Here is a 22,778-nt window from a genome sequence, read left to right on the forward strand (position 1 = left end):
ACTGATCTTTGCCCTTCACTAGCTGTTTCACGCGTAACAATTCCGTAGCAACCTGTCCGCAGACAGCAGTAGGGCGCCGCTGTATGTATGATTTATTAAATCGCTGTAAAAACTGCACCATTCATTACTGTTGATGCTCGGAGAAGCCAATGTGAGGTTTGAACAAGTTGGAATTCTGACTTCAGGGGAATTCATCACTCATCATCAACAGCTTATCCCAACAGTTCCCGCAGGGGACCCCAAACTTTCCTTTTGCTTTTTGAAAACAGTTTCACTGCCACCCATGGGACAGTGCACCCGACCCCAGGCCCCCCCCCCCCGCAGGTGGTGAGCCCACCTTGCCTTTTCGGGCTGTGCCTGATCGGGCTCCGTGGCAAACCTGGTCCACAGGCACTCGCTGACGGGCCCTCCATCCAGGCAAGGCTGCAGACCCCCCTCCCGGCTTCCTCTGGGCCGGGTCACGTTTCCTCTTCCTTGTTTTTTTCATGGAGTCATTGTGAACCATTCTTATGTCTGGCCCCTCGCCTGAGACCAATTTGTGAGACCTTACCAGGAGCACGAAGGCTCCAGACAACACAGCTCTCAGGATCAAGGGGCACACAGACCACTGCACCACGATAAGGTGATGGTTCCCGGAGAGGACTTTAGGGGGATTAAGTAGGAAATTCTGACCTGCAAGTATAACTGGAATGCCACCATAAATAACCCTACGGTCACATTAGCTACAAATGTCAGCGACGGGCAATTGGCTTTCTCGCTTGCATTTCTCAGGCGTGCATGCTACATCTCCGAGAGATGTCTTGTAAATCACTTTGCACGTGTTATTTGGGGACAAAAACAGCATTTTTAGATTTTCAAAGGTTTGATTTAGACAGATATACAGCTGTTTCTTGGATTATTTTGTTTGTGCAAACACCCGCACATTCACTGGAATATTCGGCACCATGGGATTGGCAGTTCCCATGGCGCGATGCGTCAGTTATCATTTGCATAATAGACTTCTGGTCTATTCAGGACCTGCCCAGCTGTCCTGTCGCCATCAAGAGAACTGCTCTTTTTTTTTTTATTTATTCCTAATTTTGGTAAACTTCACAGTGTCAAAATGTATGAACCTTTTCCACCAGTCATTGCTGCTCACACAGTTTAACAGTTAACCTGACCGTGGTCCGGCCTCTGCAGGGAGCCTGGACAAAGTGCAAACACTGTCACCTGACAACAAAGCAGAGAGGAGGACAGCAGGCGATAGAAGTCACTCTGTCAGATGTGACGTCTCCCCTCCGAGCTTCACTGGTTGAGATGGCGACACTGGAGTTGTACAGAAAGGTAAGACTGAAAAATAATGCTGCACTGTCAGAAAGTAAGACCCTTTGGCTGTTCCCATGTTTTTTGTTCCACTCAAGGTCTCCACAGCAAATCCGAGGAGGATCTACATGTTGAATTGACATGTTTTACAGCGGATGCTCTTCCTGACACAACTCCAGATTTCATGGAGAAATGTGGCAGGGGTGGGGTTTGAACCAGGAACCTTCCGCACTGAAACCAAGTGCACTAACCACTTGGCCACCATTGCTGCAGGAGATGAATTCTTAAGAGGAAATTCTGCTTACATTGGGAGGAGGTTTTTTATTCTGTTGCTGGCACATTCTTTAATTACAGCAATTCTAATTAAAGATCATCACTTTAAAAGTTTTAGTTTCATCCTTGTTTTTCAAACCTGGTTGTGAATGAAGTATCGAGCTGCGACAGCCCCAAGGTCCTGCCGGTGTTCCAGTCATTAAACTTGTTCATGGGGGTGGAAAGTGACTAAAGGATGACTGGTGTTAATTTTTAACAGTGTTTAAGAGCCTCTTATGCTGAAGGGTGATGAATGATCTGTGTGGGCGGAGCCAGGAAGTGTGATGTGTTCATGGACCCTGACAGAAAATAAATGGATGGATGCCAAGTTTGGGGCATTTGAAACTAAGTGTTGATTTTCTAGGGGGCAAGTGTGTGGATTCCTGACCCAGATGCGGTTTGGGTCTCGGCCAAGCTATGTCAGGACTACAGTCCTGCAAAGAGCCAGCTCCGCTTGCAGCTCTCAGACGGCAGGGTGAGACACAAAGCAAAGCCTCATGGCATCACCAGCTCAAGTATTCTTTCTTTGACTTTTATAAAGGCTTAAAACTGCCCACAAACACTCCACCTTCATTCTCAGGAAGTACATTACCCAGTGGTGTCTCTGTCCGATCTGCCTCCACTGGGGAACCCTGACATACTGGAGGGGGAGAATGATCTGACTGCCCTCAGCTTCCTGCATGAGCCCGCCGTCTTGCACAACCTCAAGGTTCGATTCCTGGACTACAGCAGCATCTACACCTACTGTGGTGAGTGCTGCTGCAAGGACAAAGTACGAGATTGTCTGAGTAAAACTGGCATCTGGTCTTTGAGATGGTTTTGACACATTCATGATCATAATCGTATGTGTGTTCCAGCAGGTTATAGGTTCAGTCAGAACCATACTGCCAAACTTTGTAAAAGTGCTTTCACATTATCTGTAAATGTATTTTTTAACCTTGTTGTCCTCTTACATTATTTGTCGAATTTGTTTTGTTGTGTCCGTCCTTGGCGGTGAACTTATAGCAATAGAAAGATGACATCATGTGCATATCAACAGGCAAATAAAATGCAACCTGAATGTCACCATGTGATGCCATATGACATCATAAATGACTTGGAGAGGATCCACCCAAATGATATGATAATAATATGATTATGTAATTCTCCCATGATATTTATTACAACAATAATATTATAACAATGTCATATGACAGGGTGACAATTTGTTACAAATGTGCAAACATGCATTTTGAGTGCTGAGTACATAGATACTCTACAGACTGAGTGGAAGTGCAGGACATCGTAATCGCTTGTGTCTGACTGTGTACAAAATAATTTGTAGATGGGTGAACAGATTTTCACCGAACCTTGCAGGAACATTCCTTGGGTGATTGTCTGCAGATGATTGGAGCAGACTGTCCAAAGATCAAGGTTGCCAAAAGGGCAGTCAGGTCCAAAAGTAGTTCAACAAGGATACAATTTTTCTAATTTTGTCTTTGTACATTATGGGGGCAATCAAAACAGTTAAGATGTGGGTGAAGTGGAGACTTTTCATTTAAAAAATTCGCATTAACCATTTATTTATTATGGCATTGTGAATACATACTTCCTCCATTTTTGCTGAGTTATGTTTGGCGTTTTGGCGTGTACACGTTTGATTAAGATATAATGTGAAATATATATTAAAAGGGGTTTTTAATGTTAAATTTAAATGGCTACAAAATTTGTAAACTGGATCAGATCCGGATCAAACTCAGTTGATAAAGGATGCCATCCTACATCAAGCTTCCAAATGTGAAAGGAATTTGATCTTTTTTGACAGAGTTATGAATTTGAAAATTATTTCAATGTCAAGGTTAGAGATTTTTAATTTTTCCAATTTTCAAAGATTTTTCCTGAGTGTGCCCTTTGACCTATGACCTTGAAAATTTAATCAGTTCTTGCCTATCAGGATATGAATCTTCAGTAAAAAGTTCATAATGATATATAAAAAAATTGTGGGATCCAGTCTGTTAACAATCAAACAAAACAGGGGTGAAAACATAACCTCCAATTTCTTTGTCGGACGTAAAGAACCCATCTTGTATCTGTTATTTTTAAATACTTTGTAACTGAAATAAAACAGGCATTGAAGTGTACGCAAACATCTTTCTCCAACCTTATCTATTGAGGGATGTTGTTTCTTGGCTAAACGTAAAGTCCTGTCCGTTTGTCCAAACCTAGCCGCCTGTCTGTCCAGGTATCATGCTGGTGGCCATCAACCCTTATGACGAGCTGCCCATATATGGTGAGGAGGTGATTGATGCCTACAGCGGCCAGGACATGGCCGACATGGAACCTCACATATTTGCTGTGGCCGAAGAAGCCTATCGCACCATGACCAGGTCAGAGTTCATGGCTCATGGTGTGAGAAGGAGGAACTCTGAGTTTGTATGAAGCATTTCCTACTATCTCATTAACAGCGTAGTCATGGGAATAGCCGTATGAAGCCGGGTGCTGGAAAAGAAGATGTCATAGTACCCAATGCCAGATTACAAAAATATGATCCTAAAATTAATTCATAAATGTATTAAAAAAATTAAATTATTTTCTTGTTATTTATACAAATTTTAATGTTTGAGGTTTTTGAGAGTAATAAATGTGAATAAATATTCTATAGCGCTATAGTCTAAAACGGAATCTGGTAATATTATTTGGATGACTTCCTCACCTTTTTTCTAGCATTTGTTGATGCTGATGATGTCTGTTCCCTGTTTAAATGAAATATAACAAGTTTTGTGACATTTATAAAACTGTGTATAGTCTTTTTGGATGTGTTCTTGTTGGCTTTGTGGGACACACTGCTACAGCTCCCCCACCCCAAATTGTCCCACGGCCACGATAGCATCTGTTGAAAGGCCAACAAAAATTGGCTATGTTGAGTTTAGCGCCTATGATTTGGAAATGATGGTCAGAATGTTTGTGTATAGAGAGGAGAAAAACCAGTCCATTATCATCAGCGGGGAGTCTGGCTCGGGGAAAACCGTCTCGGCTAAATTCACTATGCGATACTTTGCTGTGGTTGGTGGAGCTGCGAGGCAGACCAGTGTGGAGGAGAAGGTTCTGGCGTCCAACCCTATCATGGAGGTAATTTGGACTTAGTCACATACATTCTTCAAAGATAGAACCAAAATATGACTAAGTTGTTATCTACAGTCAATCGGGAATGCAAAAACCACTCGGAATGACAACAGCAGTCGGTTTGGCAAATATATTGAGATCGGCTTTGGTAGAAAGGGGGACATCATCGGAGCAAGCATGAGGACGTATCTCCTGGAGAAGTCAAGAGTGGTCTTCCAGGTAGCAGAAACATTATAAAATACGAGACTCTTACTTGCTTACAAATTAAATTTAAACAGTATATAACTGTTATATTTCATTCTGTATCTCCATGTCAGGCATCAGCAGAAAGAAACTACCACATCTTCTACCAACTGTGTGCCTCCAGAGACCTGCCTGAAATGAGATCCCTAAAACTGGGTGAGTCTCAATCAGACACATTAGTCTAGTTGAAATGGGTTAAAGGTTGCACATAAATGGTGTGTCCTTTCAGCTTCTCCACTGTCACTCAGGGTCACCACAGCTGATTCAGATATGGAAAACTTAAAACTTGGATGAAAAACATCATGTACTTTAAAACCTTTAAGAGGTCTAATTATTGATCATTAAGGCCTAACCAGCCTTTTAGTGCAAAACTCCACACAAATGTGCACTAGTTAACACACACACATGCACATGTGCACACTTGCAGTGTTCTGAGGACAGTGTTTGACATCTTCACAGTGGAAGGTGTCTCAAAGCTCACATGTTGGAGCTGCTCAGGATCATAAACCTGCTGAAATGAGGCCGCAGTGATTCTTCCTCCACCAGCTCAGGTTAAGGTTCCAGAGGTGACCATTTAACCACCACGACGTTACAGTTATATTACCAGTTACTACATATCAACTTGGCCTGTTCTTCTAACTGGCAACCTGACAGGGCGTGTTCAGGGAACGAAAGGCAAACAGGGTCAAAGGGTCGTGACATTAGTGTCAAGAATCAATGATAAAATAAAAATGACAGACAGTTCCTGTCCTTTCATGTTTGTGGCTTCAGTTGACAACGGCATGAAAGTTGGCATTCAAGAAATTTAACAAATTTGAATCACTATGCAAAAATAAACTGAACTACTAGCAAGATACTCCAAAATGTAGTTTAATTCAATTCACATAAGTAGTGCAAGTAGTTTCTCTTTATTTTTGCTCTTAACATTTTGTTTCATATTCAACATATCCCAAAGCTTCAAAAAAAAAAAAAAAAAAAAAAAAAATACAGAATTTGGTTGAAGTGGGGTTTGCACTGGACCCCCCCCCCCCCCCCCCCCCGTGGCTTGCAGTTTCCTCTAACAGCCACCAGGAGGCGTAACAGAAAAAGCTCAAGGACTTTTCTTGTTGAGGATGGTTAAAGGATTACATCCAGCACCTGTCAGCTCATTACTTTTTTTAACCTTGACAAACAAAATGACTGATTATCATTAGACTAACTGTTCAGTTCAAAACATCGCCCCGTCACAAAACGTTTACAAGTAGAACCTTCAGTTCCAAAGCTGTACTTTAAGTGTTTTTTTTTTTTTGGTCTTTTTTTTCCTCTAACTGTGCCATCTGTTGGGCAGCAGAGTGGTGTTAGTACACGTTGCCTTTCAAACAGAAGGTGAAGGTTCCCACCTCAGGGTCACCTGTGTCCTCATTCTCAGTGTAGATCTGGATTTGCATCCGGAGTAAAAGTCGTCCCAAATCAACATACAGATTGATACCGGATCCTCTGGCCAGAGCAAAACTATTCATCCCTTCATGTGTGATATTCATCTAGTTTGAGTGTATTATGTGCTTTTCCACTAGGTCCACCTGAGTATTTCCGCTACACCAGCCAGGGAGAAGAGATGCAGATACCTGGTACTGATGATTTTTTGGACTTCAAGCAGACTCGCAGTGCTTTCAGCATTCTGGGTAGAATATAATCGTTCAAACAGACACACAGTGTGTCCAAGACTTCCAGATTCACACATGATTTAATGTCATTTAATAATGTTGGAAGGTCAAGAAAATTCTTTGTTGTAAATACAGGTGTAGAAAATGACCAGCAGATGGAGCTCTTCAGGATCCTGGCAGCTGTGCTACATCTGGGGAACGTTGCCATCCGAGCCAGCGGGAGAAGTTCTGACCGCAGTTATACTGATGTAACATGTTCTTCTTTAATTGACTGTAGCAGCCTCTTTTGTCTTTATCTGTTGCATGTGACACTCACGCTTCGAGTGTTGTCCAGGCAGACGACGGCTCTCTGGCTGTGTTCTCCAAGCTGCTGGGAGTGGACGGCCCTCAGATGGCCCACTGGCTGTGCCATCGCAGGCTCACAGTTGGAGGAGAGATGCTGATCAAACCCATGTCCAGTCAGCAGGCAGCAGAAGCCAGGAACGCACTGGCTAAACACATTTATGGACAGCTGTTCACGTGGACCGTCCACAGGCTCAACTCAGCTCTGCGCACCCACAGAGACCGAGCCAGATCCTTCATAGGGGTGCTGGATATCTACGGGTCAGTTTCTGACCTTTGACTGTTTGATACTGGAAATATAGGACATATTATTCTGAAGTCAGATGTCAAACTCAGACTGACCAAAGCTTCTCTGTGTTTGGCAGGTTTGAGACCTTTGAGCAGAACAGTTTCGAGCAGTTCTGTATAAATTATGCTAATGAAAAACTACAACAGCAGTTCAATCGGGTAAGTGGGGTAAATAGATATTTATCTGCAGGTTGTGCAGAGGTTAAACCTCTGGGCTGTTTTCAAGACCGTCTTTGGTTCATTGGTGCAGATATATATACTCTCTGAGTGTCCTTCTGTTTATTTACTTATTTTTTCAAATGGGTGCATGTGTTCATCAGTGTCCTGACCCCAGATACATTATATAGTAAGTGCACACGGTGCCGTAGTCTACTGTGATGAACATCACCATCTGCTAGATGGAAAGGCACTACAAAAATGCTGACCTTTTAGCGGCGGGGGTGGGGGTGCAGGTTGTCTGCTTCTTTAAACTATGGTCAATATATTTTCATTTTTCACTTTGTAAAATGTATTTGTCTGCAGCATGTATTCCAGTTGGAGCAGGAGGAGTACATCCAGGAGGAGCTGGTGTGGAGCAGGATCGAGTTCAGTGACAATCAGCAGTGTATCAGTCTGATCGAGGGACACCTGGGCCTCTTTGATCTGTTAGACGAGGAGTGCAGGGTGAGTCTGGAGTCCATCTCTCTCTATTTAAAATACCCGAGAGGACATCGCCTCACATACTCAGACGCAACAAGATATTACAGTGAAAAAAAAAAAAATCTTTGAAAGTGCATGAAATGACATATGAAAAGATCAGAGTTTAAGAACACAATGTTTTGTTGTCGTCCAAGAAAATCGGTGAAATTGTTGTTTTGACGATTACATCTCGTGTGGGTGTTTAGATGCCCAAAGGCTCGGATGAGAGTTGGGTGCTGAAGCTGTATGATCAGCATCTGAACAACAAGCCCCACCCTCACTTTGGGAAGCCCCGCCTATCCAACAGTGCCTTTGTCGTCCTGCACTTCGCTGACGCGGTGAGTGACGGTGATTGACATGTTCTGGAGTTGACGTTTGTTTGCGTATCACTATGCATGTTGTTATTATCTGTTTATTTTATTTTAACACCAGGTTCAGTACGAATGTCACAGCTTTTTAGACAAGAATCGAGACACCGTCTTCGAGGAACTCATTAACATTCTGAGAGCAAGTCAGGTGCTTTGGTCTTACATTTCCAATCGAATAAACTGATTTAAGGTCGAGCATCGACTTGCTGACTGGTGTTGGTTTGTGTTGCTGTGTGTGTGTGTCAGTCTGAGCTGGTGGCTGAGTTGTTCCAGCAGGGGACTCTGTCTTCTGTGTCCAACGGAAGTGTTCGCTTTCCGAAAAAAGCCCACAGAGAACATAAACTGAGTGTAGGCTTCCAGGTGAGGCCTTTCTTTTTTAAATAGCTGTAATTTCCCCTTCGATTGTGTGTTTGGGGCGGAGCAGTGACGTTTTCAGCTGTGCTTTATTTGTTAGTTCCGTCAGTCTCTCCAGCTGCTCATGGACACTCTGAACAGCACCACTCCACATTACGTCCGCTGTATTAAACCCAATGACCTCAAAGAGCCGTTCATGTGAGTCTCTTAAAGCAGCACGCGTCATTGTGTCAGTTAGCAGATGCTGGTGTTTGACGTCAGCCAGTCATCAGGACTTTTCCTGCTCAGGTTTGACCCTCAGAGGACGGTGCAGCAGCTGAGAGCCTGCGGTGTGTTGGAGACCATTCGGATCAGTGCTACAGGTTTTCCATCCAAGTAACTCAATGCATCTTACATCAAACTTTAATGTTTCTGAGGATCACAATTGTTGTATTGTTTGCCACTGGTGCTTCTAGTAGCTTCAGAAAAGCAGTTTTAATTTTTGGTTTTTGTAAAGACTTTGTAGGCACTTTAATCGCATTCAGTTTGCTAAAATGTCACAACCCACACAATAAATACACAACTGTGCAGTCAAGCAATTAATAAACTACAAGTACAAGTACACTCATTATCCCCTAACCAAATCCAGAGAAGTGAAGTACACCCACTAGAGTGTATTAAAGAATACATCCACTTGTAAAGGACATGTGATTAACATGTAGTGCATTAACCCACCTTTTAAACACTATGACACACTACTTTTACAAGGGTATTTAAACTTGTGGCTTCAGTCATATCTACGCAAAGACTCAAAGTACTTTATTCCCTACAATTAGCAGTACCAGCACAGGCATAATACAGTCAGTCAGTGTGCTTGCAAAATTTCTGTCAGTAACTTTGTAAAAACTACCGCATATTCAACTCCAACATTTTTGTTTCTGGTGGGTATATGTGAGGACCATGGTACCTCTCACTTTAGGCCATGTTGGCATCTTTTAACATAATAAATAACTGTTATTTCATACATAATTTGTGGTATTTAGTCCAGAACAGGCAGGATGTAAAAACTGGTTATCATAAATCCTTTGGCAGTTTAAAAATATTTTTAAAAATGTTGTAACTTTTCATTTTTATGTGGTTCAACTCCACAGCCAACGTTTATGTTACTAGGTAATGGAACCTATGTGTATAAAGACTGTAATGATTATGACAAGCTCCCACCTGACCCAAATGACCTTGACCTTCACCAAAACAAATGCGTGACTTCTGGCTGACTTTGCATGTAGCAATCCTGGAATCCATAAGTGGGTGACACATTTTGGTCCAAATCAGGTTGAAAATCATATAGTTTGACCTCTGTCATTTCAGGATCAACCTTCAATGACATACCACAAAATCAGCTAAATGACCTGGAAGGCAGACATAACCTTGACTCCTGGGCAACTCCAGAACCCACCAACACGTGTGCCTTGGTGGACATATGTTAATGTTGACCATTGACCCCCAGTAACCTTGACATTTGCCTAAACAAATGCCTTAAGGGTCAACCTGCATGCACACTACAGATTTGGTGGAAATTGGCTTTTGGAGGAGGGGTAGAACAAACAAGCAAACACACACACACTCATCTTCAACCGCTTAGTTCAATCAAGGGTCGCGGGGGGCTGGAGCCTATCCCAGCAGTCATAGCGTGCAAGGCACGGTACACAGGATGCCAATCTGTCACGGGGCCACAAACATACAAACAACACCCACTCGCACACCTACGGACAATTTAAAGATTCCAATCCACCTAACCCGCATGTCTTTGGATGTGGGAGGAAACCGGAGCACCCGGAGGAAACCCACGCAAACACGGGGAGAACATACAAACTCCACACAGAAAGGCCACAGGCGGGAATCAAACCCATGACCTTCTCGCTGTGAGGCAACAGTGCTAACCACTAAGCCACCGTGCTGCCCAACAAGCAAACACTCAAACAAATATTTCTGAAATTACAGTAGATTTGAATTATTTATCTTTTGTATGTTTTGTGTGGGAAATAATGTTATTTTTTGAGTCACCCTGTTAATAATTCAAAAAACAAAAAAAACAACCCCCCCCCCCCCCCCCCCCCCCCCCAAAAAAAACAAAGTGGCCAAAAATAACCTCATTATTGGACACAATTCTTTTTTTCTCTAATAAAGGAAAAACACAACTTAGAACAGTGTTAACAAGTAAAATAGGACTAGAGATAAGATGAAAGATGATAAATCACATTTAAAAATGTTTTCAAATGAAATTACGACATGTTTTTGCAGGTGGACATATGAGGAGTTCTTCAGCAGGTACCGTATTCTGCTTGGCCAACATCAGACCCACCAGCAGGTCCAGGCTCTGTGCCGGCAGGCTGTGCCTCACCTCATCCCGGACCCTGAGCAGTACCGCTTTGGAAAGACCAAGGTGTTTCTGCGGGCGGGTCAGGTCGCGATGCTGGAGAGGCTGAGAGAAGAGAAGCTGCGTGGAGCCGCTGTGACCATCCAGAGCTGGCTCAGAGGATGGCTGGCACGGGTCACCTACCAGAGGAGACGCTGTGCGGCCGTCACCATCCAGAGATACAGCAGAGGAGCTCTGGCCAGACGGTGAGTGCTTCAGTTTGCACCTTTCAGTCATTCATCTTCTACTGCTTAGTCCAATTAAGGGTCGCGGGGGGCTGGAGCCTATCCCAGCAGTCATAGGGCACGAGACGGGGTACACCCACGCCAGGACGCCAGTCTGTCGCACACAAACAGACAAACAAACACAGACACACCCACACACACACCTAAGGACAATTTTAAAGATTCCAATCCACCTAACCCGCATGTCTTTGGATGTGGGAGGAAACCGGAGCACCCGGAGGAAACCCACGCAAACACGGGGAGAACATACAAACTCCACACAGAAAGGCCATTGGAATTGAACCCACGACCTTCTCGCTGTGAGGTAACAGTGCTAACCACTAAGCCACCATCCTGCCTCAGTTTGCACATCTCACAGATTTTATGGTTAACAACGGACATCGTGTAAGAATATGATCAGATTCTTATGGTTATCTCTGTTCATTTATTTATTTTGTATGATGGATTCACACAAGCGTCACATCACATTAAGCAAAGGTGCCGAATTTCAGATAACTTCATAAATGATGAATAATGCTGCCTGTGTGTAAATCGATGCACGCCCATGGCAAATCCAAATTAGCATAATCATGCTCCGGTGTTTATTTAAGAAAATGACACTGAAGAAAAAGAAGAGCTTTGCAAGTTAGGAGATGGTCGCTCCACTGAGTGTGTTCTGCTTGAGGTTTCTTCCCCCAATCTAGTGCCTGAGATGCCCCCCCGTTGCCAGTGTACCTGCTCGGGGGGGGGGGGGGGGGTATGATTAGATGTTACCTTTGTGAAGTGCCTCGGGGTAAACTGAATCTGAAGTCCTCCTGGCACAAACGAAATTCAGCAGAGCGACATTAAATTGGGCTTCAGACATACAGATGTGCATCTATGTTGCGATAACCTGTCAGCGAGTCTGGATACCGTTTGGACACACGTGATCTCTGAGCCATATGCTTGACATGAGCCCTTTGTGAGCCTTGTGACAGAGTTAATAAGAGTTACTGTCACAAAAACTCATCAAGGCTTCAAACTATCGCTTCCATATCGAAAACATTTGCTCTCTTAACAGATATTTTGGATGATTTCACATAAGTGCTCTGTGATATTAGTGACTTTGGGAAAAGTAGGCTCAGGCCTCTGACAAGAGCTCTGGATCATTTGGAAATTGTGTTTGGTCCAAAGAAGAAAAAATTTAATATGGGAAAATTGATGAATGTGGCAAATAATCTTAAATAACTCATACAAGTGACTTTGAAACAAATCTGTTTCATAGAAGTGATTCTTGGATTAGTGTAGCAAAAAACGTGAGCTCATCCTTCATTCTAAGAAATCAAACAAAGGGGTTTTAAATGCAATTAATATTATTATTTTCAATATACTTGCAATTGTTAATTTTATGGATTTAAGTAATAATGTTTCATTTGATTTAATTAATTTCAACTCCAATATTGTTTTGCACTTAAATGAAGCTGTTTTTATTTATTATGACGATCAGAAACTCTGTTTCGGGCAGCGCGGGGACTTAGTGGTTGGTACTATTGCCTCACAGTGAGAAGGTTGTGGGATCGCTTCCCACCTGGTCCTTTCTGTGTGGAATTGTACATTTGCATGGGTTCCCTCCGGGTTCTCCGGCTTCCTACCACTTGCAAAGACATGCAGGTCACGTATTGGAAACTTTAAACTGACCGTACATCTGTCCACGGTGTACCTGACCTCTTGCCTAGTGACTGCTGGGACAGGCTCCAGTTCCCCAGTGACCCTTAACTGGAATAAGCAGGTAACAAAAAATGGATGAATGACAAATTGTTTAATTCTTGTGAATTACATTTTTGCATTTGGTCTCTTCTTGATTTGGTTCCAGGCTAGCACAAACTCTGCGCTACACCAAGGTGGCCATAATCCTGCAGAAGACCTATAGAATGTTGGTTGTGCGACAGATGTTCCTCTTGATTCGTCAGGCCACTGTTACCATTCAGGCCTTCACCAGGGGTTCAAAGGCACGCCGCAAATGCAGACAGGTCAGGTCTGCACCAGAGCATGCACTGGTACCATGTGTTTCCACTCATGGTACCATGGTACCGCCTACTTTACATTGTGTGGATCATTTAAGGTGGGACATTTTGGACCTTGACATGACTGAGTACCTGTGCTGATTAAAATCTGTGTCCTTGCTTCTTTAGCTGCTGGCGGAGCGAGCTGCTGTCTTACTTCAGGCGAGAGTGCGTGGCTGGATGGCACGGCACACGTACAGGCGGGTTCGTGCCGCAGCGGTGTTCATGCAGTGCTGCGTGCGCCGAAGGGCCGCGAGGAGAGAGTTGGCGAAACTAAAGACAGAGGCCCGCTCGGTGGCCAGATACAGAGAGCTGAACAAGGGGATGGAAGTCAAAGTGATGCAGCTGCAGCTGAGACTTGACCAGGAGGTGAGTCCAGAGTTTGAATGCTGTGAGCTCTTTACCTTTGTAAATGCTTAAAAATATCCATATTATTCAGTCATTTGGTGTTCACATGGTCTTATTTGTTCAGGCCAGAGAGAGTGCTGCTTTGAGAGAGACCCTTCGTACAGAACGAGAAGCCAGAGAGGCAGAACTGGAGACCTTGAGAGTGAAAATCCAGAAGCTAGAAAGCCAGAAACACGTGCAGCTCATCCCAGTCACACCTGAGAAGGAGGTGGAGGAACGGAGAAGACCTGAGGAGAAGGCTGCTCAGGAAATCCTTCGGCTCACACAAGTAGGCCTGTGTGAAAGGCGGCTCATTTAGTCCACGTGTGAGCATCATTATTAGTATCTGTGCTTTTTCATGATCTACTTTCATTTTTCTACCTTTAAGGAATTACAAACCCTGCAGAGAGAAAAGGACAGTGTCTGGGAGGAGAAAGAAGATCTCTCTACTCGCTTGCTTGAAAAGGAAAAAGCACAAGAGGGTCTGGGGGTTTTTTTTTTGTTGGTATCATACTGTGGAGAAAATCAAGTTTAAAGCTTCAGATCCTGTGAGATGTCAAATGCTTATGATTAGTACTTGGCTAGAAGTCTGCTTGGGGAATCCTAGGAGCTGCTCACATTTTTCCATGTACATAGAACTGGAATTGCATCAGTAAGGGTATCCGGTGGTAAATCTGTGCCAAATCCCACTGAGGATCTGTAGCAGATCTGTAGTTGTGACTGTGGGTAACTGGGGACAGTCTATAATCTTTACACCTTGCAGTGCAGTGGGACCCAGAGTAGTATCGTCTTAGCTCACACACCATCTTCATCAGCCCTGCACCACCCTCAGGGACCCTGATGTGTGGCAAAGATGTAGGCACACAGGGCAACCCCACCCCAACTAAGTCAACAAGGGACTTAGCTGCTGGGAAACAAACCTAGATAAGCGCGAGGGATACCACCCCAGACACTGCTGAAGTTCATAATTGTTCTCTTGGTCTTAAATGGCCCCTAAAGGATGCTGGTTTGAGGACCATCCGAGCTGTCAGCAGTACTTTCCCCTGCAGTCACTGGCTTGGACTGGCACCTGATGCTCCATGCCATCCACCCGGTAATAAAAGGGGCACCTGACTCATAGTTGGGGAAGGAATAAGCCTTTAATACCCTCACATTTTGTAATGCAGTAGATATCAAACGGTTGAGCTGACCATTAAAGGGATAAGGTGGTGAGGAAAGGAACTGGCCGCACTACGTCATCATGCTGTGGCTCATCCACTGAAATTCAGTAAAAATAGTACGGGACTCACCCTTTACTTCTAATGGTTTCTTCCTTGGCCCACACCTCACCCTGTCACCAAGCTTCAAGAAAACAGGGTTAATAGTCTTCTGCGTAATCCTGCTTTCATCGATCTTTATTTTATGAGATATCTGTTCTCAGAGCACTCTCCAGTATTCATATTAGGGTGTCATAAGTCATTCCAACAATCATTACTAAAGAGTACCTGATAAGAAACTTTCATACTCAGAATGAACATGCTGTATATATTGACACAGACATGAAGAATTCTATGAATATGCTAATGACATTACATATTATTCAGATGGTACATTTTTTGGTTAAAAACGAGATGTATTTAAGAGTTTTGTTACTCGTGGTCACTCTGTACCTCACATATCTGTGTTCTTCATTCATGTGCACGCAGAGTTCGTGCGTCAGGCTGTGACTCTGGCTAACGCAGCGCTGATGGCGGAGCTGGAAGAGGAGAGGAGAAAGCATCAGGGAGCTCTGAGAGACCTGACCAGATCGGAGCAGAGATATGACAACCTCAGAGAGATGACTCTGCTCAGTGAGGTACACAGCCGCAGTACACTGTGCTGTATTTGTCATTTTTTTCCATCATGTTTTTCTCCACCTTTCAGCAGCACTTTAAGGGCCACAGACGGACAGATTCCACCCAGAGTCTGAGCCTAGAGCTTCCCTCCACCCGCATGTTCCCCTCACCCCTGTCATCTGCTGTCCCGTCTCCTGAGGAGCTCCGCAGGTTCAGCGTGACATCACCCACGGCGGAGAAAGGCGCCTTTGTCTGGAAAGTTGAAACACCAATGGTGAGCGTGTGGCAGGTTTGATAAGATCACCTGAGACAGTAAAAGCGTTGGAAGTCTCCACGTTTGCGTTTGTGCTGACAGGACCAGCTGATGGACAGGATGGACGTGGCCAAGGACCCGGCCGTGAAGATGGGAGGGGAGGACCTGGCACATGCCTACGACGCTGTCCGAGTGGCCAACAAGTCAGTCAGCTCTAAAGCCTTCCTCCATCAGTGTCAGCGTTGTTTGTCTTTCTGTCAAACTGTGTTCGTGTCTCACAGGTTTCTGGAGAAACAGCTGCGTAACCAGCAGCATCAGTGGGAGGAAGAACTGGACGCTCTGCAGTGCCAGATCATTCACACCAGTACTGGTTCTGCCTCTGCAGCAACAACGCAGCAAGTAAGGAATCGCTTGAGCACGGGTTTGAGGTGCAGGAGTGTTACTGTTTGTCAAACCCCTGTTCTGTCTGAGTATCTCATATCTTCTGTGAGATTATAAAGCCATAAATGTTCAAGAAAAAAAAAAAAGCGATTTTACGAGAACAAAGTCACAAATTTATGAGAAAAGAAAACCATTGGGAGGTTTTTTTTATATTCTGGAACCACAATAGTTCAGATCACACACCACATGCCAGACACCTACAGTCAACTGTCACTTTAAACAGGCATATAATATTGTCATATTAGTTATCATATGTTATGTGAATGAAACAGGGTTTGTTTGTGCACATTCCAGAGAAAGAGAGAGGAAAAAAGTGTGTGTGTGTGTGTGTGTGTGGGGGGGGGGGGGGGGGGGGGATATTAATATGCAGCCTTGTTCCAGCTGTTAACTGTATGTGTTTGGCATGCAGTGCGTGATCCACCTGGAAGAATCTCTGAGGTTTTTTTTTCTTACAAATGTATGAATTTGTGATCTCAGAGAATATCCATGTTTTTTTTCCTAAACTGATTTTTTCCCCTTACATATTCAACTTTTTTTTTTGTAAATTTGTGACTTGGTAAACTCAGAGAACATCCCTTTTCTTTCTTGTCAATTTTCAATCTTTTTTCTTGCTAATTTGCAACTTTATAATCTCAATGAATACCCAACATTTTAAACTTGGAAATGTTTTGTTGTTGTTGTTTTTACCCTCAAAATATTACCTCCCTCCTCTTTTTTAAATAAATTAATATAGTAGTCTGATTATGCTGTTGTACATCTGTGTTGTATTCAATGCCTCAGAACTGTAAAAGTGAATATTTGTACATGTAAAGGCTCTGCAGGAGCTGCTCGCAGCCAGGGAGCACGAGTGTGTGAGACTGAGGAGAGAGCTGAAGGAGCTTCGAGACACAGTCACTCTCAGAAGGATTGTGACACAAGCAGGTGAAAGTTCAGTTACTTACAGGGCCTTGTAAAAATATTCACCCCTTTGGGCTTTTAAACATTTTAATTTGTTTTTGCCATTTCAAAGACAAAAAAGTAATTCAGCCTTCTCTACATTAAAGTTTCTAAAATTATCCTCCTTAAAATGATATAAGTATATCATTGATAGAAATGAAAGATGATGGGTTGCATAAGTAATGGGTCATTTTGGTATAATACCTGCAAATAATCAGTTTTATTGACAGCTTTCTTCAGACAAGTCAGGGGATGGATACATGAACATTTCCAAGTCACTGAATATGTCTTGGACTTTATTTACATCATTTATGAAGAAATACAAACAGCATGGCGCTCTATGGTAAATCTGTGTGGAGTAGACAGTTCTCAAAAACTGAGTGACTGTGCAAGAACAAGAAGAGTGAGGAAAGCCACCAAGACACCCAGACAACATTGAAGATGAACGCTATCGCTTTGGATGGGGAGGCAATGAACAATCTTAAAAGCTCTGAGGCGTATCAGGACCTGCACAGTAATAAGGTCGGTCCCGTTCTGTTAAATGAGGTCGTGGGACACAATCTTATTTACCTTAAGGCAGACGTAGAGTCCAGCAGAAGCCTTAAAGTCCCTGATCTCCGAGCCTGGGTTTTGGTTTCAGCATCAGGTGAAACACAAACAGCAGGGTGTTCATGCAGCGCAGGTGAAGGCAGATCTTACAGCCCATAGAGTCCAAGTTGTAAAATCTCTGAGTTCCTCTTTTAACTATTTAACATCAAACTTACAGTTATTGCAATGTTTTTCCTGTTCAGTTCCCTCCTCACCTTTGACCCCAGAGGGTTTCTCTCCATCCCTGCCAAAGCAAGCAACCCTCACCGGTTTGCTGGAATGTAGAAATAGAGATGAAAGCAAGCTGATCAAGAACCTCATCACAGGTCAGGCTCATTTACATCCTCCTGACGGTGGGCCGACTCACGTGGACGAAGTGTCACCCCTCAATAACAGACGTTTTGTCGTCTCTGTCGTGTTCTGTCTTTGTGGTTCAGACGTCCGTGTCGACGTGGCGTTGTCTTTAACTCCGGGCCTGCCTGCCAGTGTGGCTATGCTGTGCGTACGCCAGGCAGACTGCATTGGAGACCAAACCCGTGCACGTTCCCTCTGCAGCACCGTTGTCACCGCCATGAAGGCGGCCCTGAAGGTAACCTCTGTGCTGAAGCTGTTATTATGCCATACAGCAGAGGTTTAGCACGGAAGGCCAGGTCACATCATGTCAGGTAGGCGGTCACTGACACAACTCGGCACATAACTCTGAAGCTAGAAACGGACTCAGAACGGGAAACTAAGCCATCTCCTTCCCTCACAAAAGCTAAGTTTTCTTCTGCAATGTCAACACTACGTGAGAGAACCCACCGAGATACCCATGTCCCTTCAGTGTCTGTGATTAGAAACAGGCTGCTTGGAGCAACTTTTATCTACTGCCAGGCTCTAGTTTAGTTTCTGATGTGCCTTTTGCACATTGTAGTCAAGATTTCTTCACTTCTTTTTCACAAAGTTCTATATGCCACAAGTGGTGAAGAAACATACAAACATTAACAGAGGCAAAGTTTCTCCAAACACAGCTGCCGAATCTATCTATCGGTTGATCTACACAGCGGCTAAAATATGTTTTGAACACGTCACCATTTTTCTCAATAAATATATTTCTAAAGGTGCTATTGATATTAAATTTTCACCAGATGTAGGCAACAACCCAAGTAATCCACACATACAAAGAAATCAAACCATAGATGTCCATACACTAAGTCAGGTGTAATAATGTGAAATAACAAAGGAAAAAAGTATTCAACACCTGAAGAAATGGAGGTGCAAAAACGCATGGAAAGTCAAACACCAACTGAAAACTATCAGTAATTAGAAAGCAATCCTGCCCTTTGTCAGTGCAAAATAATATCAGCTGGTTCAGTCCCAACTGATGGCCTATAAAAAGGTGTCTCATTACCAAGGTGTCAAACAAGAAACATCTCAGGATGGGTAAAAGCAAAGAGCTCTGTCAAGATCTTCACAACCTTGTTGTTGCAAAACATTCTGATGGCATTGGTCCCAGAAGGATTTCTAAACTTCTGAATGTTCTAGGGAGCACTGCTGGGGCCCTAATCTGGAAGTCAAAAGAACATCATTTCACCATAAAGCGGCAATGACCAGATGCTTCTTGCAAGATTTCTGAAAGGGGACTGAAAAGAATTATCAGAAGAGTTGTCCAATAACCAAGGACCACTTGTGGAGAGCTTCAGAAAGACCTGGAATTAGCAGGTACAATTGTTTCAAAGAAAACAATAAGTACTGCCACAGTCTGTGTGCACGCTCACCATGCAGCAGTCGATTGCTGAAGTAAAAGTATGTTGAAGCTCATTTAAAGTTTGCTGCATAACATTTAGACAAACCTGTGAAATACTAGAACATAGTGTGGACAGGTGAGACCAAAACCGAAGTCTTTGGATGCCATAATGCAAATGGTAAATGGACTGCATTTATATAACAGTCCATCCTAGCAGTCCATCCAAACACCGATGTCAGGGTGCTGCCATACAAGGTGCTCACTACACACCGGGAGCAACTCTGGGATTAAGGACCTTGCTCAAGGGCCCTCAGTGATTTTCCGGTCAGGCTGGGATTTGAACCGAGGATCCTCTGGTTTCAAGCCCAACACTTTAACCACTAGACCATCATCTCCCCTGCACACCATAAATGTCACTGCACATCAGACCAAAAAGCGCCAGGCCAACAGTGAAATTTGAAGGTGGAACATCACGGTGTGGGGCTGATTTTCAGCAGACGACACTGACAAACATCATATAACTGATTAACTGACTAACGCCTTGGGGTTCCCCTGGAGGAGCTGGGGGAGGTGTGTGTGGATCGGGAGGTCTGGGCGGCTTTGCTTGAGCTACTGCCCCCGCGACCCGACTCCGGATAAAGCGGAAGAAAATGGATGGATGGATGGATGGTACCGAGACATTCTTTTTTTTCCCCCCGTCTGCATATATAGTAATGGTAAGTGCCACACTGGCAGAACCATTTATGAACATTAATACCCATATATGCAATTTATTCTTGCAAGACAGAAGCTATGTAGTGCATAAGTGAAAGTGGTGTGTGTGTGTGTGACCCCCATCCGCTCTTGCCGATCAGCCTACAACATCCGACTCAAAGCCAACCGACAACTTCAATCAGGAAGGGCCGACCACCAAAACAACACAAAGACAGACAAGAACAAGAGACAAGTGGTGAAGACAGTAAACTGTGATGTGAGACACCGAGGAGACGGGGCCCCAACCATACAACATACCATGACAAACAACCATACATGAACAAACAGTGACAGCAACAGTCTGTTGTCTAATTAGTGAGCATCCATACCCTAATCTAGAACACCAAAGTGTTAATCCTCTTAAGAGCGCCCAAAAACCGAATTGTGGTGACGGCCACAAACACTTGACCATCCACACACAGAGACCCAGATCACAGCTAAATATCCGATCACTACTGTGGCTGGTGTGTTGGGCCAAGACAAGAGTACAGAACCTTACCATATGACATGGACCACTCCGGCACGTCAGAAGCCACGTGGCCGGCCGCGAGCACCGATGGAAGTTGGTCTAGGACGCAGGGCCAGGGGGAACCAGGAGAAAAGGGGCAGCAGAAGGGCATGGGGGCCAGGAAAGGCAGCCCCCAGAGCCACCGGGCAGCACAGCAAACCAACAGGGGAGCAGCCCAACGGCACCGGAATGCACCCCCGACCCCCCCACGGAGGCACAGGGAGCCGCCCCAAACCCAAGGGAAGCACACAGGGCGCTGGCATAGGCCCACCAATAGGGGGAGCCCCAGAACCACGCCACCAGGGCCACGGCCCCGGAGGGCGGGAGCGAGCGGCGGCAAGGACGGGGAGCAAAGGAGCCACCGCAACCAAATCCAAAGCACAAGGTAAGAACCCCCGAGCCACACAAGGGCGGGGCAAAGCCCCCTGACAAGAGGCGAGGGCCGACCCCGGGGCCAGGAAGAGCACAAGTCCCCCCACCGTAGCCAGCAGGCCCCTCCAAACCCCCCCATCCCAGATCCCACCACAACCACCAAAGCCCATGACCAGGAGACCGCCTGAGCGAGAGCGGGGTCCATCCCGAGGAGACCACGGCTCCCCATCCCCCAGCAGCCGCCAGCCCCCCAGTGCCAACATCCGCGCCCCACCGCAACCAACCAACCACCCACACAATGGGCTGCAGGAACCCACGCCCCACAGGCCCAGAGAAGGGCCAGGGGACCACGGCAGAACCTGCAAGGCAGACCCCCTACCCCAGAGCCCCAGACATCCACAGCCACCCGGGGCCAACCCCATGTGCCACACTCACCCTACCTACCAACCCCGCCATAGTTATTACAATTAATCTCCCTTGCTGTGTACGACCCCCTAAGTGTGCAAAGATAAAGTGTTGCATTAAAAGCAGGGCAAGAGACGGCAGGTGGCAGACTGCCATGGGTGGCCATGGCACACCGCTGTGCCACAGCCTGCCCTACAAACCCACCACTGCCTAGTGACCCCGACTCTAAATTGGTGAAGGTGTTTACTAACCGTGTAGAAGTAAGGTGTGTGCATTAAAATTGCAAGGCAGGAGTGGCGGATGAAGATCACAGTAGAAGGCTGCAGCACACAGTTGCGTCACAGACTGCCCTGCAAACCCATCCCCAACACCCTGCCACAAATAGTGTGAAGCCTACAATGTGCTAGTTACAACCCAATATGATGTGCGTGCAGGTGCTAACCTGGTGAAGTGCATTTAAAGGGTGTGACACGTGAGGCCAACCCCAAGCAGCTGTCGGAAGGAGAGGAGCGGAAAGGGGAGGAGGCCACCCACACCAGCCCCACCAGGCCCCCAGCCCAACCCCAGATCCGACGGAGGTGCCAGGGAAACCACAGGACGGGGGGAGGCGGGCATTCCTGGAGGAGCACCGGAGGCCAAGGAGGACCAAACCAACATGGGGCACAGGGGCCAGGGAGCCACAGATGGACGGGCCACCACGCCCGGAGGTCCCCGAACCAGGGAAGGTGCAGGATGAGACCCCGAAGTGGCAGGGGCAGCCGAAGAGCCAGGGGAAACAGGCGGGCCCCACAAACCCGGAGGGAGAGGCCAGGGCATGGGGGCCACGCACACCCGAGCCCCGGGGCGAGGCATCACCCCCGTCCGGGCACCGGACCCCAACCCACCAACTGTAGAGCAGACAGACCCAACTGAAAAGGAACGATAGTTGCCAAACTCTCCCCCCCCCCCCCCCCACCGCCATTAGCACCAGAAGCCCCACGGCGCGGCACCCAGGCCCCCACCGGTGGGCTGGCCATCCGGCCAGCCCCCCCCCCCCCCCAGGCACAGAGGCGCAGCCACGTCCCGCAAGGGAAGAGCCGAAGGGAGCGCGGGCCAGCACCCGACCAACCCCCCCAGAAGCCCGCGGTGCCAACCGGCAGCACCGGGAAGCAAGACATAGAGACATTCTTGATACCAGGATGATGAAGATGATATGAGGGTGGACATTTCAGTAAGACGGTAAGCGTGTTCAATATTTTTTCCCTGTGTCATTTCACATTATGACACGTAACTTAATTTCTGAATTGATTTGTTTTGGTTTAT

General features: G+C 45.5%; 1 protein-coding gene across 1 annotated transcript in view; it reads left to right on the plus strand.

The window, feature by feature from the left end:
- Positions 1 to 944: 944 nt before the first annotated feature.
- Positions 945 to 22,778, plus strand: part of si:dkey-110c1.10 (unconventional myosin-Vb) — a 44,214-nt gene continuing 22,380 nt past the window's right edge. Inside the window, exons 1-32 of the mRNA XM_034179191.1 lie at positions 945 to 974; positions 1,180 to 1,323; positions 1,979 to 2,089; positions 2,195 to 2,363; positions 3,836 to 3,980; positions 4,566 to 4,722; positions 4,792 to 4,935; positions 5,034 to 5,115; positions 6,513 to 6,620; positions 6,738 to 6,850; positions 6,937 to 7,205; positions 7,310 to 7,391; positions 7,755 to 7,895; positions 8,117 to 8,248; positions 8,343 to 8,426; positions 8,525 to 8,638; positions 8,733 to 8,830; positions 8,921 to 9,007; positions 10,913 to 11,233; positions 13,104 to 13,260; positions 13,423 to 13,662; positions 13,766 to 13,969; positions 14,069 to 14,162; positions 15,366 to 15,514; positions 15,583 to 15,768; positions 15,850 to 15,950; positions 16,029 to 16,146; positions 17,001 to 17,109; positions 17,916 to 18,038; positions 18,150 to 18,301; positions 21,216 to 21,437; positions 21,939 to 22,201. Of these exons, the coding sequence (XP_034035082.1) occupies positions 945 to 974; positions 1,180 to 1,323; positions 1,979 to 2,089; positions 2,195 to 2,363; positions 3,836 to 3,980; positions 4,566 to 4,722; positions 4,792 to 4,935; positions 5,034 to 5,115; positions 6,513 to 6,620; positions 6,738 to 6,850; positions 6,937 to 7,205; positions 7,310 to 7,391; positions 7,755 to 7,895; positions 8,117 to 8,248; positions 8,343 to 8,426; positions 8,525 to 8,638; positions 8,733 to 8,830; positions 8,921 to 9,007; positions 10,913 to 11,233; positions 13,104 to 13,260; positions 13,423 to 13,662; positions 13,766 to 13,969; positions 14,069 to 14,162; positions 15,366 to 15,514; positions 15,583 to 15,768; positions 15,850 to 15,950; positions 16,029 to 16,146; positions 17,001 to 17,109; positions 17,916 to 18,038; positions 18,150 to 18,301; positions 21,216 to 21,437; positions 21,939 to 22,201 (4,649 nt within the window). The remainder of the gene's footprint in view (positions 975 to 1,179; positions 1,324 to 1,978; positions 2,090 to 2,194; positions 2,364 to 3,835; positions 3,981 to 4,565; positions 4,723 to 4,791; positions 4,936 to 5,033; positions 5,116 to 6,512; positions 6,621 to 6,737; positions 6,851 to 6,936; positions 7,206 to 7,309; positions 7,392 to 7,754; positions 7,896 to 8,116; positions 8,249 to 8,342; positions 8,427 to 8,524; positions 8,639 to 8,732; positions 8,831 to 8,920; positions 9,008 to 10,912; positions 11,234 to 13,103; positions 13,261 to 13,422; positions 13,663 to 13,765; positions 13,970 to 14,068; positions 14,163 to 15,365; positions 15,515 to 15,582; positions 15,769 to 15,849; positions 15,951 to 16,028; positions 16,147 to 17,000; positions 17,110 to 17,915; positions 18,039 to 18,149; positions 18,302 to 21,215; positions 21,438 to 21,938; positions 22,202 to 22,778) is intronic.

The sequence above is a fragment of the Thalassophryne amazonica genome, chromosome 10, assembly GCF_902500255.1.
Source record: "Thalassophryne amazonica chromosome 10, fThaAma1.1, whole genome shotgun sequence".
Taxonomy (NCBI): Eukaryota; Metazoa; Chordata; class Actinopteri; order Batrachoidiformes; family Batrachoididae; genus Thalassophryne; species Thalassophryne amazonica.